This window comes from Phragmites australis, chromosome 6 (assembly GCF_958298935.1).
Source record: "Phragmites australis chromosome 6, lpPhrAust1.1, whole genome shotgun sequence".
Classification (NCBI taxonomy): Eukaryota; Viridiplantae; Streptophyta; class Magnoliopsida; order Poales; family Poaceae; genus Phragmites; species Phragmites australis.
The window spans coordinates 41,765,736-41,784,972 of record NC_084926.1 but is presented as its reverse complement, the minus strand read 5'-3'; the positions used below and the strand labels follow the sequence as shown (position 1 = coordinate 41,784,972).

The following is a 19,237-nucleotide window of genomic DNA, read 5'->3' as shown; positions in this document are numbered from 1 at the left end:
ACCTCTGTGACACCATTATCATCTGAAACTTGCTGCCTCTAATTTCTCTTGCACGGTCAAGATGAACATCTTATGTTCCACTCGCAGCATTATCTATCCTAATGGTTGCTTTGTTTTCTCTGATGCAGGTGAGGGACCGCAGGACTAGGCGCTGCTGTCAATATCATGGTGGTGGCACCGTTTGTCGGCCCTAATGCTGTAAAGCAATTTGTTGAGGACAGCTCCCTTCTGTTTAAAGATTGCATTGGTCGACCGGAACGATTTTGTAGTTGGCACCGTGTAGACTTCCATGAATTAGCGAGTAAAAAAAAATCCAAAGCTTACCATTTCTGTTCCGTACCATGTTATTGCAGCAGGAGTACCAGTGTGGTGTGCCACCGTTCTTTGTTTACATCCTTTTCAGGAGGAACAGTATTTTTGCGAGAAGAGCTATAATAATTTGCAGCAGCGATTACTGTTCACGAGGTACCGGTTGTGGTTATACTGTCCCGTTTCTTTACAGGATACTGTAGCACTAATTCCATCACCGTGACTTCACTCCCCGTCCCCCACCATCGGCCGTATATTTTGATTTATGAATACAGTCTTGCGGCAAACTGCGAACGCCAGAAGGTTTCGTTCATGACGCCACCCAAGTTCGACAGCAAGACTGCCATACCTTGATTTTCCTTAGACCAACCAGTACTGATACTCCCAACTCATAATGTAGACCGTTGCATCAAGTTCCAAATTAATCGATCATAGAAAGCTTTAGAATGCACACGTTTGCAGACAACACAACCGGCAGTCAGCAGAGTTACAGGTAGAATTCTAGGTCTTGTAACAAACAATGACGAAAGAGTCATCACGCTTGAAGTCAAAAGAAAAAAAGCCTACCAAGAAGACGAAACAGATTATCTGTAAGTGTGAGTTACATGACAACACGGGAAGCAATCAAACGGCCCTAAAGACGCGAGACGGCACGGAGCTAGTGCCTGCTGGATATGCTGAAGGAGCTGACCTTCATGGGCGTGGCCACCACCAGCGGCGCCTCCGGGGAGTCGCTCACGGCGTACTTGTCGTGCATGAAGCGGCTGGCCACGATGGACTCGTCCTTGGGGATCACCTTGTAGCAGTAGCAGCTCTTGAGACCCTCCTGGTACTGGTAGCACTCGTGGTGGCTGTTCTTCACCTGCAGGAAGTTCCACACCACGCTGTACTTGCCCACGGTGGCCACCAGGTGCCGCTCCTGCTTCCCGTTCTCCGTGACCTGTGCAGCGGATTTTTGTTAATCTGAAAGCAGCACTCAGGATGTTTATTCATTGCATTTACTAAATACATCGTTGTCATTTGCTTATAGCACCGGGCAGTCAGTAACATGGAAATCGTTGTGCAGGTGATTCAAGATGTAGCAGATGCAACAGTGTTTCACTAGCATAAGTTTTCTAGTTCAATAATGAATAATGGTAATGACTATTATTTCAAAAGCAGCTCAAACAACGTATACCATGAAATTATGAAACTGCATTTGAAAGGTACTACCTCCGTTCTCAAATAAAACTCGAGCACAGGAGAAAACGCCCCTCTAGTTTTATCTCAAGAGAGAGGAATACAGAACCCTTTAGAGAGGTACTCACACGATCTACAAGCACCCGGGTTCGAGCCCGGGTGTACGGCCTCTCAACTAACCTCCGTTCTCAAATAGCTGTCATTTTACAATGCGTGCAATTAAACTTCAAAAGCTTTGACCATTAATACAACACAAAATTGCTAGGATTCGACACACGCAAATGATACTAGTGGATTCACCATGAAAAATAATTTCATATGATTATATGTATAAAAAATTTCACTAAAAATGATTATAATAAGTAATGTTAAAACATGTATGAGCATACGTCTCAAAAATGTTCTGTTTATCAGCATGGAACCTGGGGCCTAGACACGTAGTAGTTAACTCAAACATGAAACTCACTTTTAGCCAATGTGTTGAACACAACACAAAGGTAGATAGAAATTTGCAATAGCTACATTATTCTATTAGTTTGACGATGCTGCCAATTTGTCATCTTATCTTCTACTAAGCTCAAACTGAGCTGCTGGTCTTTAACGTTATACAGCATCATAAACAGAGCATCATGATACTGTCCTAGCATACCACATTGGTAAGTGCAGTAGGACTAAAAAGCGAGACCACATATCTAGCACCAAGCAACTCCAATGTATCAGTCACAATGTCATGTAGTAGTTAATAACTAATATTAACATATGAATGTCATGCACAATCATAAAATCACAGAAGGCGTGATTTTAGACTCAAAAGTTTAATTAAACAGGAAAAAAATCCAAAGCCCAATAAGCATAAGCTGCATAAAAAGAATCTAGCAGCGAATGATATGGATAGATCTAATAAATTGATAGCCACAGTTTACCAGATATACTAGATAACCAAAACTGTCATTCTTGATCATGTAAATACCTACCAAATAAGCGTGACATCATTTTTATAAAATGAAACAGTGGTAAATTCGAACTAAAATTCATAGAAACAGAAATGGCGATATACTGACCCATGAGAACCTGCCCTCACGAAACTTGTTGTTTGCTCCTGCTAGATGAGAGTCGAGTGGGTTGAGCTTCAGCAATCTTGGAGCAGCAATTCTGTTCCCCATTCTCCCGCTAAATCCAGTCTTGTCCTTCCCATCCTTGTCGATAAAAATGGTGCATATAAGAATCAAGTATGTATCAGTTGTCCCCAAAATCCATTTTCCGTCATAAGTCACATCCACATGTGTAATTGGCGAACCCAGCCCTGGAAAGGCTGTCTTCGCCATCCTCATAGAGCTCTTCGAATACAAGCGGATCTTCCCATCTAGTGATCCAACAACAATTGAGCCATCGCCAGTAGAAGCAAAGCACTGAAAGTTTGTCCCCCTGGTAAACTGATGGCCCTGGGTCCATTGCAATACTGGTGATTCAGTTGCACTTGCCAAGTTCTGCACAATCCCCCTGCGGTCCCTCATATCCCACCGGCACAAACGGTTGTCATCCAGCCCCAAGAAGGTGGACTCCGACGGATCCAACTGGGCACCTTTGCTATCATTCGTGATATCCCTCATGTTAATATCAGCTCCATCCTTCTCAAACTTCCATTCGGAGACCACCTTCCCTGTCTCAATGTCCAGTTGGTGCACTCCCTTGGCATGTGGCTTTCCATCAGTCGCTGGGCTCATCAGGAGCATGTTAGTCTCAGCCCGCATCAGAAGCGCCTTCTTTGGTGTAGAAAAGTTTGTGCTTCCTCCAGAGAACTTGACAGACATGCCCTTCCCATGTATCCCATGCTCGAAATTTCTCACCACCTGAATGCCTGATTCTCCGACGAGGAAGCTGTTATCCAATGCGCCGAGCGCAAGACTCTGTATGCCGCTTCCTTCCTCAACGGGCTCCTCAAACTCCCTCAGATCCTCCATCAGAGGCTTCAGCATCGGGCTCCGTGACGGCATCGGGCTGCCCCTGGGACCTGGAGAAAACCCGTCGGTGGCATCCTCCCATATCGACTCGTCTCCGTCCTCCGGGCGCGCCCACGCCGCGAAGTCCTTCCCGAACACCTTGGCTCGGCCCTCGTCTGTGGCGGCGACGCCATAGCTGTTCTCGAAGATACAGCTGTGGTACTTGGCGCAGAAGTCGCCGAAGCCGTCGGCGTGGAGGAACTTGAGCGCCCAGACGCCGTCGGCGACGAAGTCCACGCGGCGCTGCGCGGGGAAGGTCTTAAGCTGCAGCTCCGGCCCGACCCTGGCCCGGATCTTCGCCCCCACGACAAGGCACCACGGCCCGGAGGCGGACGCATCGTCCTCGTCATCGTCGTCGCCGGAGCGGAGGAAGGAGGCAGCGGCGAGGCGGTCGGAGACGATCCACTTGGCGGAGGGTGAGGAGCCGCCGATGTGGAGGTAGAGCTTGACGGCGTTGAGCGCAGCGGGGTTGGCGCTGGGGGCGGGCCCGGGGCTAGGGTTCGGGGAGATGGGCTCGTTGTACTTGAGGTGGAGGTTGCGGAGGTGGCGGTCGATGGCGTCGACCGAGGCGGGGGCGGCCCCTACCCCACCCGGCTTGGAGGAGGCGGATGCCGGGGGAGGCGTGCCGTAGTCTGAGGAGTTGTCGGAGGCGCGGGACTCGGCGTCGTCGTCGGAGTCGGAGAGGTCAGGGTCCTCGCGGCTGTGCGAACCCCCCATGGCTGCGGCGGTTCGGATTTCGGCGAGGAGGCGGATGGGAGGGGAGCGCTGCGCGAATTTGAAATTTGGGAGCGGAGGGGAGCGTGTTGAGAGGTACAAGTGGGGGAGATCTGGGAGACCGATTGCAGCACCGATTCTCAAAATGGGATCGAAGCGCCGTTTAATCTGTGTACCTAGCTTGATCTGAACTGAAGATCTGTCCTTTGCCCGGCAAGGATATACTGTATGTATGGTACTAGCTCTATAAACTTGTTTTGCTTCGTTTGTCCGCGAGCCGATTCTGCTCTCCCGCGCTGGCAAGGCGAAAGCGAGCAGGAAGGAAAAATATGCATGTTGAGAATCGGGAGGTGGACGATCATGGTTCACAAATGCATCTGGATCCCGAAAATTTTCGTACAATAATTTGATAGAAATCGATCGAATTTTGTTAAATTTTTAATTTTTTTGAATTTTGAATTTGAGTTTATTCGGTAATCGCTCGGTTTATAAATACGATGATGACCGAATCATCCAATAACAACAATAATCAAATGGTTACTGATAATAAATTGAACCTGCTCACCAATAGGTCCACTTCATGATGCTATAATTTTTAATTAAGACATGTATGTATCCAGTGCACTACCATTCAGCGAGCTTTTTCGGTTGGCAAAATAAACAAACAGCTAGTTATTTGCTTGTCGAGCTTTGTTTGGCCCATGTCTTGCCGAAAAGCAAGGCTAAGTAAGGTTGAGCAAGGGAACCAAGCATTTCCTGAGTCACCCGATACGTAGCTCTAATTCATAACACGAAGAGTACGGTTCGAGCTTAGTGGATGTTCTGATTTGCTTTATTTTTGTTTCAATTTTTGAATCATGTTTTATTTGTGAATACTGTGAGGTTATATTGGAATATTCAATTAGATTTTTTTGCTAGGCTTAAATTAGCACTTACGCTGGCATATTAGACAGTGTAGTATCAGAATGTACATCTATTTCGCCAATGATTTGAAGATGGAAATAGAAAATCGGACATAAAGACAGCGAGAACAGAAACAAGTGTTTGCACAAGCCGGGTCAGTGAAGGAGAAATCTACCTCAAGTAGCGACCCCAGAAAGAGACTTTCTCTGCAAGTGCCATTGCCGGCACAGCATCACCCACAAGATTAAAGGCAGGTACAAAGGGAAAACTCTCGACAAAGTACGTACACATCATCGTTATCATCCGAGACGTTGGAACAGCAGCCTTCATAGATAATAACCAATCGGTTAATCGTTGGGTTCGAACAACTGGAGTTCCAGGGACGAGGAATCCAGGGTGAAAGGAAACATGAACACCTTGCAACATCCACACAATTGTCCACTCCAATTGGGAGTTACTTTCTTCAAGGTTGTAAGTTGTAACCATCATGGTTGTCAGAAGACGACTCTTTCCAATTAGTTACCAAAAAGGTAACATTAAATAAATCATTCAAAAAAGATAAAATTAAATATGTTCTGCCGCATGGAGAGACCCTTTCGAAGTTACTAAGTTTCGCACTGAAATATATGGTAACTGATCATCAGCTCAATAAGTACTTAAACGTCTCAAATACTCCAATCACTTCCCTCAGCGAGAGTGTCTGAACAAAGCTTACAGAAATGGAGTAGCTGTCATATGAGATAGCTCCATCTGAACTGATTAAAACTTCACATGGCAAGCATAAATGGTGCCCATTTGGATTGGGATTACCAGGACAGGATTATATGCAAAATGTGTCTAAAATGGGTTGAATAATGAACAACATAGTGATTAAAAAAAGGGGCCCCTAGGATTGGGATTAACCAGAAGTTCCAGATCCAATAATTTGTTCATCTCGAGCTTTCGTCATCACTATGCTATTCTTGTACAGCAAAAGTATCACATCAAAGATGATCCTGTTTGTCAGCTAGTATTCTTCATTAATCATTAATCCATAGCTCCCCATATTGGAAGTTGGAAGTTGGAAGTTGGAACACACCGATCCTCATGCCTTTTCACAAGTTGCACTACAACAACAGGTCATCAACTACACAATACTGCAAAGTTACCGTCGAAAAATTCTTTGCAAGGAGAAAAATTTTACGGTTTCTTTTTTCTGCATCTCTCTTTACACAAGCTGAATAGCTGATAGATAATTCTTACAGCTCAGATCATTGTCATCTGAGACGTAGGAACAGCAACCTTCATAGGTAATAACCAATCGGTTAACCATTGGGTTCAAACATCTGAAGTTGATTCCCGTAAAGAAAAACATCTGAAGTTGCAGGGACGAGGAATCCAGTGTGATACCAAACATAAACATCTTGCAACACCCACACTTGTCCACTCCAGATAGGAATTACCTTTTATAAGATTGTAACATAAATGGTTAAGTCAAAAGATAATTGGTAACAATCAGTTGCCCAGAAAGTTCAAATTAAATATGTTCTCCACTATGGAAAGACTCTTTGACAGTTAGCCTTCAGACTGAGAATATATGACAATTGATCATAAGCTCAATAAGTAATGAAAGTCTCAAATAATCTCTTTCCCGCCACCGAGATAGTGTGTGAAACAAAGCTTTCAGAAATGGATTAGCTGTCGTATGAGACTGCTCAATGTGTGCTGTTTAAAGTAAAATGACAATCATATAAATGATGCCAATTTTATCATATGGATAATTATCAGGACAGGATCAGGTGTAAAATGAGTCTACAACGTTAGAAAGTCTCAAGGTCACAACAATATTCAGATGAAGTGCTGTGTAACCAAACCTGCAATTTGTTTGTCCTGAAGAACAGAACACTTGGCATCTACAAAAACCTCCACAAGGCGGGTTTTGCGAATTCTTCTCTACATGAGGAGAATTTTGAGTGTACTAAAAAATGCCCCCTGTTCCTCAATCCTCAGGAAGTATGAAAATGACCAAATTAATAGTGAATCTCAGCTACCTGGAAAATCTATACGCCCCAAAAGGCAAAAATCAATACAAAGCAGATAGCAGTTGGAACTAAAAGGGTCAAGAACATAAATGCTGGGTGCAAGTAGCTCATTGTGCAACAAAATTTTGGATGAAAAACGTGGGCCCTAGAATCGGAGTTAATCATAAGCTCCAATAATTTGTTCATCTTGAGCTTTCAACATCGCTATGCTATTCTTGATTGCTTGTACAGCAAAAGCATAGCATCAGATATTATCATACTGTTAGCTAGTATTTATCAATCATTACTCCCCATGTTGGGACGTCGGGGCACAGCAATCTTCATGCATCACAATTCAAATGCTGCACTACAATTTTTTTCGAAGAACCAAATGCCGCACTACAATAACACGCATCAAATACACAAGCAACACAATCCTGTAAAGTTAACATCGAAAAATTCTATGAGAGGAAAAACTTTTTGGGATCCTTTGCTTTTTTGCTTCTCTCTTTACAAATCACAACAGCGGAAAGGTTTGTCGAACACCTAGCGGGAACAGAACCTTGCAGCCCGAGGCAAAGCGGGGTAGGCGCAAAGGCGGTGCCTTCATGTGAGCTCATACCGCCAAGAGTTGCACCATCAGCTCACCGAGACGGCCACCGCGGCGCGGCAGACAGGGCAGACGGGCGACTTGGCGAGCCACCGGTCGACGCATGCTGCGTGGAACGCGTGTCCGCAGGCGGGCAGCGCGCGCCACCGCTCCCCGGCGCGCGCGGCCTCGAGGCACACCGCACAGAGGTGCGGCGGCAAGGACGTGTCGCGGTCGCCCGGGGAGGAGAACGCGAAGCTGGGGAGGAGGCGAAGGTCGTCGGGCGAGAGGCCCGACGCGGGAGGGTACGGGTCGAGCGACGGGACGCGGTAGCGGCTGCGGTGGTGGTGGTGGCGGAAGGCGCGCGCGGCGACGAGGAGGATGAGGAGGAGGACGGCGGCCGCCGCGGCGAAGAGGACGAAGAGCGCGAGCGCGGCCGCCATCACGGCGGCCTGCACGCCGAGGGACATGATGCGCGCGCCGGCGCCCTCAGGGCAGGGGCGGCGGCGGCGCTTGGCGTCCCGGTCTCGGATGGCGGAAGGCTCCGTCGCGGCGTGGGCGGGCTCGCCCGCGCCGGCGCCCGCGGGTGGCGGGGCCATTTTGATAGGGCGGCCGGCGTGTTTGGCCTGGCTCGCGGGAGAATATTCGGCGGGGAAGATTTCTGGGCTTTGACGAGGATGGAATGGAAGAGCCCTTCGGTATATATGCTGAATTGCGGGTTGGGTGGGGGAGGAAAAAGAAAAGAAATAAAAATTAAGTGAAGTAAAACTGTCGAAGTAGTCGCTTTCCTTCAACTTCAAAAGTGAGAGGGATTCGATTTGAAACGTGCTTTGTATTTTTAGGTCCGGTGACAGTTCATTATCAGGATGCCTGTGAGGTTACTGAAGATCTATTCCGAAAATGACGATTTCGGCAGCATTCGCTCCATCGGAATCGAAAGAATTTTTTTTTAAAAAAAAAGGCTTAGTTTCCTATTGGAATTATAACTTGTTTCAGCTCAGGATTATAATAAACGGTTTATAAATGATGAATTATAATAAGTTACATTATGATAAATTAAAGAAAAATAAGTCATGAGTTGTTTGGCAACTTAGATTATTGGAGTCTAGATTATTAGCAAAAATCTGCAGTACTCTCAATAGGGGTGGGGGATTTAGGTGTAAGATGAAAAGAGTGACATTGGTAAGTAATTTCTTTTAAATTTGATAAATAGTATAGTATAAAGTCAAAATAAAATAAAATAAGCTACTTTTTCACAGCTTATGAGATTATTATAATCTAAACTTCAATTTATAATAATTTGGACAAATAAACTAGTTATTTGTTTCAACTTACAATAAATAAACTAGTTTATTGTAATCTGAATTAAAATAAACAGGACCTATGTAAAAAGCCTGAACTTAATTCGATACTCCTGAACTTAGAACTACGTACACACGTGTCCGTGAGGACTGTACGCGCTGGGATGGTGGCCGCTGTAGTATTTTACGGCAGCAAAGACTTCGGAGCTTCAATCTCGCAAACGAACGGCCGCGATGGAGCGACTGGCTGACACGTTTGTCCCCGCGAATCGTACGTGCCGGCCAGGGAAGAGGAAGCAGAGCCCCCGCCGCGACGCGGCAACGGCAAAGCTTAAAGCGCCGCCCGGTGCCGGCTGTGAAGTATCGCCAGGTCGCCAACCGCGTCACGGCTCCTCCGCCTCGGTTTGGGCCCGCCCCTAGGTCGGACCCCGTCCGCCGCCTCGCCCGGACGCGCGTTCACATTGGGTGCGGATGAATTTTTTTTATTTCTATTTTTCAAATTTTAGAAAGATAGAGGCCTGCTTGAAAAAGTAACAATAATAGGCTTGTGTCCACGACAGGGGATGGCCTCATGTTGGAACGGATAAAAAAAAATACTAAATAGAGTTTTACAGTGGTGGCCATGTCATCATGTTGCCTGTTGAAAATACAATTAGGAATATTGGATGGATTTGTATATATAGATCCTTGATATATAAATGTTAGAAATATAGTCATTAAAAATATAACTATATTATAAATATAGCCGTTATAAATGTATAATTAGTTATATAATATTATTAAAATATATGAGAGTAGAATATAAAGGGTAAAATAAGTATAGTAAAAGTACGAGAGATACGGAGAGGTCCTTAGTTTAGATGTCACTTCATATAAAGATACAGAGAGTAAGGTATAGAGTGTCGGTGGAGATGCTTCCAACAGAAGCCTATTATTGTTAGAGTACGAGAGATCATTTTAGATGTCACTTTATATAGAGGAAAAAAGCCCGAGCCCAACCTGATATTGGCCAGCCCAGATAGGCCCCTCGGCTGCAATAGGGGGCTTGGGCAACAGGTTGTCAGTCTGAAAAAATAAGCCCAGCTCGAGCGCGGCCCAAAACATTACATTTAATTATTTTTCAGCGTACAAAACACGAGCGGCCCAGCCTGAGCCTAAGACCGGCCCGACCATGACCCGATTTTGCTGCTCAGTGGGATTTTAGGACAAGTCCTGGGCAGTCACTTTAGGCCCTAAACAAACCAAGTTTCTCTTCGGGCCGGCCCAGCCCATGCTCCGGTCTACTAGTTAGTACAACTTTTTAAAAAAATCATAATCTCGCATCAACCGGAAATTAGTTGATATTTCACACACAAAGTACGTACAATATTGAAGAGCTGGTCAATTTGATCGTTGCACCTAACATCGTGTAGCCAGTCAACATCCAAGCAACTATATAAAAAAACCCAGCTATACGCTTTTCCGCGTCAAACGGTATAAACAATCGAGTTGCAGGTACCCCGAGCGTTGTTAGTCTTGAGTACGAAGATTAGTTGTTGTTCACCTAAACTAGACACGCAATTACAGGTACGAGCGTAGCCATGGGCATGCGTGCATACAAAACTACGAGGACTCGTTCAAGGTCGTCACGGCGTATAGGTTTCGTTGTGCCAGGCGATACACCTACGGCGACATCCGTGCATGTGCGTTCACGTCGAAGATTCTCACACAGATTCATTCGTTCTCACCAGGACAAGGCAGAGGTCTGCCGGAATTCATTTCCGGTAAAAGTAAATGCTCTAATATGCATATTTATTTACAAACAAGTTAGGTAGTCATCAAATCTAGGTGTAGATATAGATTAGCAATTAGATCTAAGATTTGGTGATATTAGAACTAGTGCTATTATATATAGGTTTTTAGAGCAATGTAAGTAATTTTTTGACCTATGTTTCTTAAGTTAGTTGCATTGTTAGTACATCTGGTATTATTTAGTAACTGTTGAATCTAGGTTTTTATGTTTTTTATTGTAGATCTAGCAGTTATTGTTTGTCGAAATAATAATAGTTTTTTTTCATCGTAGGTAGGTATATTGATAAGTGGTAATTTAGAATTTTTTATGAAAAAAGGACATTGTTTATGGTCCAGAATGGGTAGATCTGTTGATGTTTGACTCAATAGAAAAAGGTATAGCTAGATCAATGCATAAGAGTGTTGGACATTTATATGACTGGTTAATAAGGGGTTTCAAAATAGATCCCGAGCGACAAGAGATGATTATTAGTATTGTGGGGAACTATAGGAATGATGGTTTTTATTGAGATATGTACCTGCTTAGTGAAATCCAGATTTGGAGGAGGTACCTACAAGATGTAAATGATAGAGATTGACTACCTATGGTTCTTGTGCCATTGAGGTATAAGGAGGGAGTTGGGGAATTACAGGGTGGAGGCGATGTAGAGGAGGAGGAAGGTGATGAAATAGTGGAACACAAGGTTAGGGAACTGGATGTCAGGCAGGCCTCGGCTATTCTAATAGAACCAACTGATGAGGCAGACAAGGGAGAACTCATCCCTGGTTTAATTGAACAGGTGGAGTGGGAGCATGGAAGAACGAGGAAGATCCTAAATATGACATCTCAGATACTGAGGATGATGAATCTATCTCTACGGACTAGAATAATCTGAATTCTAACAATCTAATGATGAATAAAGGGAATCAAGTGCCATAGGAGTATACCTAGAACGATGTGTCCTAGGAGGCTAGGTACCCTACTAGCCAGGCCATCAAGGATGTTGTGGTTCGATGGATGACATATCTTCGGAGGTAGTTTATTGTTGTGAAGTCCAACGAGAAAAAGTATGGTGTGAAGTGCATGAACAATGGTTGTCTGCGGCGGGTGCACGTCTTCAAGGGAAAGTGGTTTACCTATTAGAAAGTGTCAACAGTGGTGGACCACAATTTTTTGCTAGATAAACTTGAGAGTAGTTATTGTGAAGTCCGGCAAGAAGAAGTATGGCGTGAAGTGCATGAACAATGGTTGCCCGTGATTGGTGCACGTCTTTAAGGAAAAGCGGTTTGACTATCGGAAAGTGTCAATAGTGGTGGATCATAATTGTTTGCTAGACGAATTTGAGAGCAGACATGTGAACCTTTCGTCGAGTTTTGTTGTCAACATCATTATGCTTAGATTGTGAACAATCTCAACTATAAAACCGGATCCATAATCAAGAAAATTGAGTATGAGTACCAGTACACTATTAGCTACAACAAGGTCTGGAGGGCAAAGAAGAAGGCAATTGAGATTGAGATGAGGTTTAGGACGCACGAAGCATCGTATGATAATCTTTCATGATTTCTTCGCATAATTTCTCAAAGCAACCTTGGGACTTACTTTGACATTGATCACTACCAGTCGGTGGATGAACTAGGGAAGTTGGTCATGAAGCGCACATTCTGGTCATTGGGATCATGTATTCGAGCTTTCTAGCATTGTCGCCATATCCTTTGCATTGACGGGACCTTCTTTACCTGCAAGTATAAAGGTCAGATACTAATTGTAATTGAAGTTGATGAAAACAATCAAGTGTTGCCAATGGCCTTCACCTTTGTGGAGAGTGAGAACTCCATCATTGGTATTAGTTCATGTACCGTGTAAGGATGTTTATTGGGGGATTGATCGTATGTCTGTATTATACATGATTGCCATGTAGGGATTTTGAAGGCAATACTTGACCTATAGAATGGTACATAGGATGGTGTGATCGACCTCGTCTAGCCAGTTTCGCATAATAGGTGGTGCATGAGGTATTTGGGTGCTAACTTCTTCAGACAATTCAAGAACAATAACCTGATGAAACTGTTTAAGAGGTTGTGTTGTTAGAATCAATAGTAGAAGTTTGATGCCATATGGAAGACATTAGATGAGTTGACCAAGTAGCAAAGATGAGAGCATACACGGAGGCCAATGAGAGGACAGGAGAACGTACCCATTGATCTGTGTAGCCTTCCAATGGACCATCCAGATATAAGGATTGAGAACGAGTCAAAGAAAAAATGAGCTCTAATCTATGACACCAATGAAGTGAGGTATGGAATTATGACTACAAATTTAGTTAAGGTCTACAATTGGGTCATGAAAGGTGTAAGAGGATTGCCTCTAGTTAGAATTGTAGAGTTCATTATGCAAGGCACCTGTAAATACTTTATGGACCGTTATGCATTAGCATCACTAGCAATGAATCATGCTCGTCTGATATATGGAACCAAGATCACTCAATACATTACTGACAAGATGACGAAGGCAATATGCACTGGGTGAAGCCCATGGGGACTGCACAACATAGTATGAAATTCTATGTAGAGACAAAGGTAGGAAGGGGTAAGCGTGAAAGAATTATTTAGGAGTGTACGTTATTCAAGAAAAGTTGTAGTTGCTACAAGCTAATGCTATTGCACAAGCTATACTTTCATGTTATTGTTGTTTGTGTTATGACGGATATGAGGACTCAAAGGTATGTCTCCAACTACTTTAGGAAGGAATCTCTCTTCGCCACATGGAACTACGATCTATATGGGTTTGGAATTGCGGGTTCGTTCACAAAGACCCCTGGAGTGGACAAATTATATATCCCAGATCCCAACAAGATGAAGTAGAAGATAGGAAGACATAGGATGATAAGGATTCGTAATAACATGGACAAAGCTGAAGCCAGGTGTAGCATTAAATGATGCAACAAGTGTAACGAAACCTGACACACTTACAAGAAGTGCATCGTTGGTTCATCAGGTGGCAATACCACCGAAGCACATCCTTCTGGCTCAACTGCCAATGGGAGACATCCTCATGCTCGTTGTTCGTTTGCTTTGTCCACCCCTTAAGTTTATTTCATGTTGTAACAATTATTGTTGTGTGTAATTCTTGTCGTCAAGCTTGTAGTATCACTTATGATGTAATGTGATACGTTGTTAGGAACTTTGTTATGTTCAGCTTGCTTTTTTTGAATTATTGATGTATTGCCCTTTTTTGTTCCATTTAATTCATCTTTCACAAAGTCTAATTAAGTTTTGTATTTGCAGATATGGCTCCTACCCACCTGGAGCTGCTTGACCCATAGTTGGATGTCAAGCATCACTCCTACTTAACCATTATGCAGACAAACAAGCTCCTAGTACTACGACCATATGTTCCGGACGAGCTCGTGAGGCTGGACGAGCGTTGGATCCCCAGGTTTGTAACACATTTCTTTCACGTCCTTTAATTCTTCCTTGATGAAGATCTTCACTTAGTATATTTCATTTGCAGGTTGTGTGGTGTTGGGCTTCTCCCACTCTGCAGACTCGTGGATGTGGACGTGTGGCTCGGGGGAGTAGAGTCTGCGCGGTGTTTTAGCTTTGACCAGGCCCTGCTGGCAGCCCTTGTCGACAGGTAACGGCCTGAGACTCACATGTTCATCTCCTGTGCAGGAAGGTGGAGCCCACACTTCAGGACGCCTTGCTCCTGCTAGGCCTACCATGAGTGGGCCCTACGGTAGGCGCGAGGGATGTAGGAGTTACTGGCACGATGACCTTTTGGCATAGTTCAGAGCCGTTGTCCGGAGGGATGGCCTCCCCCCGTTAAGGATGTTACCTAGATCGGAGAAGCACAGAACTACGAAGACTTTTCTGCTTTAGTTCATGGTATGTTATTCATCAAATGTTCCTTCACATGCTTAATGTTCATCACCTATGAGCTTATTGTTTATCGTTTTGTAATTAATATGCGGAGAATATCCACCCAAAGGTGAGCGATGAAGAAGTCTCTAAGCACTTGGAGGCCTGCTTGATGTGGTTGTTCGGGTGGATCATGTCCACCGAGATGCACGATAACTCGATGTCCATGAGCATGATCCTCCCGTACACCATGGAAATTATGGACGTCGTACCAGGGGAGGCCCCCCAGTACAACTATCCTGGCCATGCCCTGTAGTCTGCAGAGGTCTGTGCGAGGGCCGCGTGAAGTCAGATTTGAGGGCTATCTTCACCGGTTGCCCACTTCTTCTCCAGTTGTGGTCGTACAAGCGGTTAGCCATTGGGCGACCGGTAGTGAACCACATCTCGTAACCCATTGCACCTGACGGCATGGATGGACCCACCATAGGGTCTTTGTGGTGCCAACAGCGTGTAAGATCTATTAAGATGGCATGCATTCCTTACATCGATTCATTACTTTGTTTGTCTAACACATATTCTCTACACAGCCGACTTGGTCCAGTGTCCAGACGAATTGGGCATACCAAAACTTCACAAACCAGTTGACGAACTCATGGTCGATGACGTGAGGTGGACATCGTACTCTGACGAGGAACTACACATATGTGCCCCCTTCGTACTATATGCCTTGTGCACTCGGGACAGAGAGTATTGGTGTTTCGCGGATTCGAAACACGACTTTGTATTGTGAATGCAACAATTGCAGGCGTGCCAGTATACCATCATATATGAATTAAATAAGTATGCAAACGTGAAATACGGGAAAACATTACTCTATTCATTCATCATAGAATTACAAAGTACAATTTCCCACGCTTTACATTGTGCCAAGTACATCTGACTAAATCAACTGGCGATTGCATGGCTCTTGGTTCCCATGGCCTTGTAAGGCTGCCGGTTAATTACATCCGCAGTGTTGGACTGCAAAACACCTCCGATTAAACTATGTTTGATGGTCATCGTCTCCAAAACAAGAGTTGTCTAAAAGTATGCATAAACACAATGCATAAAATGTGGAGTGCCAGAGCCTCAGCAGCCTTAAAAAAGATATTCGTCCTCGTCGTGCAGATCCCAAAATGAAGTCTCGAAAGAATGTTGGGCCTCGTCGGTCGCAAACAAAGTAATTCCGGCCTCGTCGGTCACGGAAAAAAAAAAGACCCAGCCTCGTCGGTCAGGGAAAAGGAAGAGACTTCAAGTGGTACACCGGCCTTTACGATGCGGACAAACAGATGTATGGTAGTAGCAACATTGTGTTCATGCAATGCTTAAGAGATTCTTCCTGGCAAACTTCTGAGATCATCTCCACGACACGTAGTCGAGTGCCTATTTAGCTTTCTCTAACGGCATGTATGCGCATGTGCTTGGCGCCAGCATTGCCATGTTTGTAGAGAAGCAGTAGTTTGAATTATTCTCGTGTACCCCGAACAACAATCAAGCGGATCACAGGAAAAGCTTAATACTGACTAAACCAATGGTGCAATGACTGGCCTAATGACAGGCCGCGATACTGTGAGTAGCGAATATCTCATATTGGATTTCTTTTACCCAGTTCATCCTAACATATTTCAGGGAAGCTTGGTAGCACAAAGTATTGAAGAGGCGGACAACCTGCTCTCGTATGCACAGTTGCATATATGCACATGTGTGTGTTTAATGAAGAAACATTCTCCACATTGTTTCACCGATAAACTTGCAAAAGGGCTAGTTAAACCCACTACAAAGCGACCAGCCATGTGTGTTACAGACTGTGCAACTTGCCAATAGGAAGAGACATACGAGGGCAAAATACAGAGACGGGATACATCACATTTGCCTGCTCAATATGACTAACTCTACACGATCATCTGAGCATCCACGTGCTTCCTGTGGCTGCACTTTTTTTTTATAGGAGAAAGATCTCTATTTTTATTAAAAACAAAATAACAGAGTACATATATCATATAATAGATCATCCGAAAGAGAAATAAAAGACATAAAAATCAGGATAAAAAAGACCAACAGCCCAGATACCACCCACATCACAGCTCAATTACATCAAAAAGCATCCGGCTGTGGCTGCACTTCTCCAAGACCTCTGCTCCCTACTGCAGCAAACATGGCAGCATGGCGAGCACACACCAACCGGGATACAGAAGGGGGGCGACATCAGTGGCGCGTGCGCCAGCTTACAACGGCACACGTGCGCGCAGCTTGGCTCGGCACAGCACCCTGGTGATACCTCGACGGTATGAAAGGCGGCCACGTTTCATACAGAAACACTCACATGCCAGCCGGAGTTCAGAGGAGCTCAACGCACATACGGCCATGGCTACGGCCATCTCGATGGCAGTCAGGCCAACATAAAGTGCATGGCTCATCCCAAACACACGCGACCGAAGACCAAAACAGATCAATACGCACACGAGGCGACGGAAGAACGCGCAGCAACAGCTCATTGGTAACAACATGGAGGCCGGCTGCACTAGAGCAGATCCATCGTTCCTCGATCCTTCTAGGCGGCGGCGGCAAAGCTGGAGGGCAGCAGATCCTCAGTGCAGCAGATCCCTGGCCGGAACGCAAGCCCGGGCGACGGCAGGGCCTCCACCTGACTCCTCCTGTCCGCCATAGGCAACCGCAGCAGGGGCTTCGCCCTTTTCTTCGGCGATGGGCGGACGCAACAAGAACGGCGGCACGCAGAACCTCGACGCGGGCAGCAGGCAGGGGTCTCCGCCCCTTTCTTCCCTCTGCGCCCCTCTACCTGTGCACCATGGGCGGCGGCGGCGGCAGCAGCAGGGCTCCGCCTGCCGCTCCTTCCTCGCCCCCTGTACTTTGGGTGGCAGCGAGGGTGGCAGGGCCTCGCCCACTTCTTCAACCTGCCCCCCTCTTCCCCACAGATCGATTTCCAAGTCCATATATATAGGTGGTCACTCCAGCCTTGGATTAGAGATAAAACTCCGATTTTGTTGCGATTTGATTGGATTCCGTTAGAGATAAGGAGGGGATTTGGTTTAAAACTTGATGTTGATCCCGTTTGATAGCTTCTAGATCATCCTTCATCTTGTGTTTGATCCGGATTTGGGGGATTTTGTTGGCTTGTTCTGCACACGAGAGAGAGAGGCAGCTGGAGGCCTCGAGCTAGAAGATAACGCTAGAGAGGAGAGCTGCAGAGGAGAACAGGTCCAAAAAAGAATGTGGGCCGGTGAGAGAGAGCTGGCAGCCCATTACCCATTTTTTAATTTCTTTTCCCCTTTTATTTTTTATTTTATCTTTCTATATATATACCAATATATAATAAAATACCATGGTACAACTGGCTTATGAGGAAGCTCCTCAACTTCAAACTCTTTGAGGACTACGCCTAGCATCATGTGATGCGTTAGTTTGGTTGGTACAAGTAGTTCCCCCTACCACCTACCCAGAGTGTGCCTGTGAACATGCACAAGTAATTTTCTAATTATTTGTTCGACTTCTTCATTACCGCACCATACCCTTTGTGCTAACTCGTCAACGAGTCCGTTCTAAGTGTGCACATAGGGTACATAGTGCTCTACATCGATGCTCAAGACTAGACAATAATCATTGAATGACTTAGAGGTAAATTCATCTGTATTATCCATATAAATTGATTTAATGTGGTTCTCCGAGAAGCTAGCACACAAACAAATGATCTAGATAATGAATTTAGTAAAAGCATGGTTCCACGTAGACTACATGTGTGCAAAAAACATAGGCGATGGTCAAAGGAAATGATAGGAAATTAACCATAAGTAGAAATAACGAATTGATTTAATGAGATGATGCATATGATCACAGACCACACTAGAGGCACGATATTTGTTAACAAGGTTTAGTCAAAATCTATATTCCCGGAGCATGACTATGGCCGCTCTTCCCCATCTAGCAACACTAATCACTTTTAGGGTTCTAGCAGAACTGTCGTCACCCTCTGCGAACTTGTCAATTTGCCGTTATGGTTACAACAACGGCTCTCCTATCATATTTATGATATGTCATAGTTGCAGGAGTCCTACTCTAACTACACTGTATTCCGCTAATACAATTCTAAAATCTACATGCAACTAACTTCATGTAATCATTCCATACATATAAAAAAAATCTTCAAGACAAGATAGGAGGAAAGGCCCAGGAAATTGTGTTGTGGAGGTCCAAAGAATTGGTGCCTGGTGTGTACTATGTACAGTGCACTATCAAGTCAAGCGCGAAAGCGCCATGTGCGTGCTCCGAGCTTGGAGAGAAACCCCATGTGGCCGTCAACCACGTCGTCCCTCCCTCACTCCCTTTCTCAAATCACACTCTGGCTGCTCAAAAAGGCCCTCTACCTCTTGTCGCCACCATCGACATACCAGCCGTCAATGCTCTAGGTTTATCTCATCTATATGTCAGCTACATTTTTCCTCTTTTTCTTTGAAATATATCTACATTACTATATGTCAGTTACTGATGAATCTAAAGTTGTAAGAAAACATCTCATTTTCCTGTTCCTACAATGGAGGTCTAGAATGTACTAGAAGA

The 19,237-nt window shown here is 44.9% G+C and overlaps 2 protein-coding genes across 2 annotated transcripts; both read right to left on the bottom strand.

Moving 5' to 3' along the window:
- Positions 1-718: 718 nt before the first annotated feature.
- On the bottom strand, positions 719-4,565 carry LOC133922557 (protein CYPRO4-like). The gene is made up of 2 exons (XM_062367934.1): positions 2,550-4,565; positions 719-1,249 (listed from the first exon to the last, which is right to left on the bottom strand). Exons 1-2 carry the CDS (start codon positions 4,203-4,205, stop codon positions 968-970), a joined length of 1,938 nt encoding a protein of 645 aa, XP_062223918.1. The 5' UTR covers positions 4,206-4,565; the 3' UTR covers positions 719-967.
- A 2,810-nt stretch (positions 4,566-7,375) lies between these two features.
- LOC133922556 (RING-H2 finger protein ATL56-like) lies at positions 7,376-8,364 on the bottom strand. Its single transcript, XM_062367933.1, has one exon. It carries the CDS (start codon positions 8,291-8,293, stop codon positions 7,745-7,747), a length of 549 nt encoding a protein of 182 aa, XP_062223917.1. The 5' UTR covers positions 8,294-8,364; the 3' UTR covers positions 7,376-7,744.
- Positions 8,365-19,237: the final 10,873 nt, after the last annotated feature.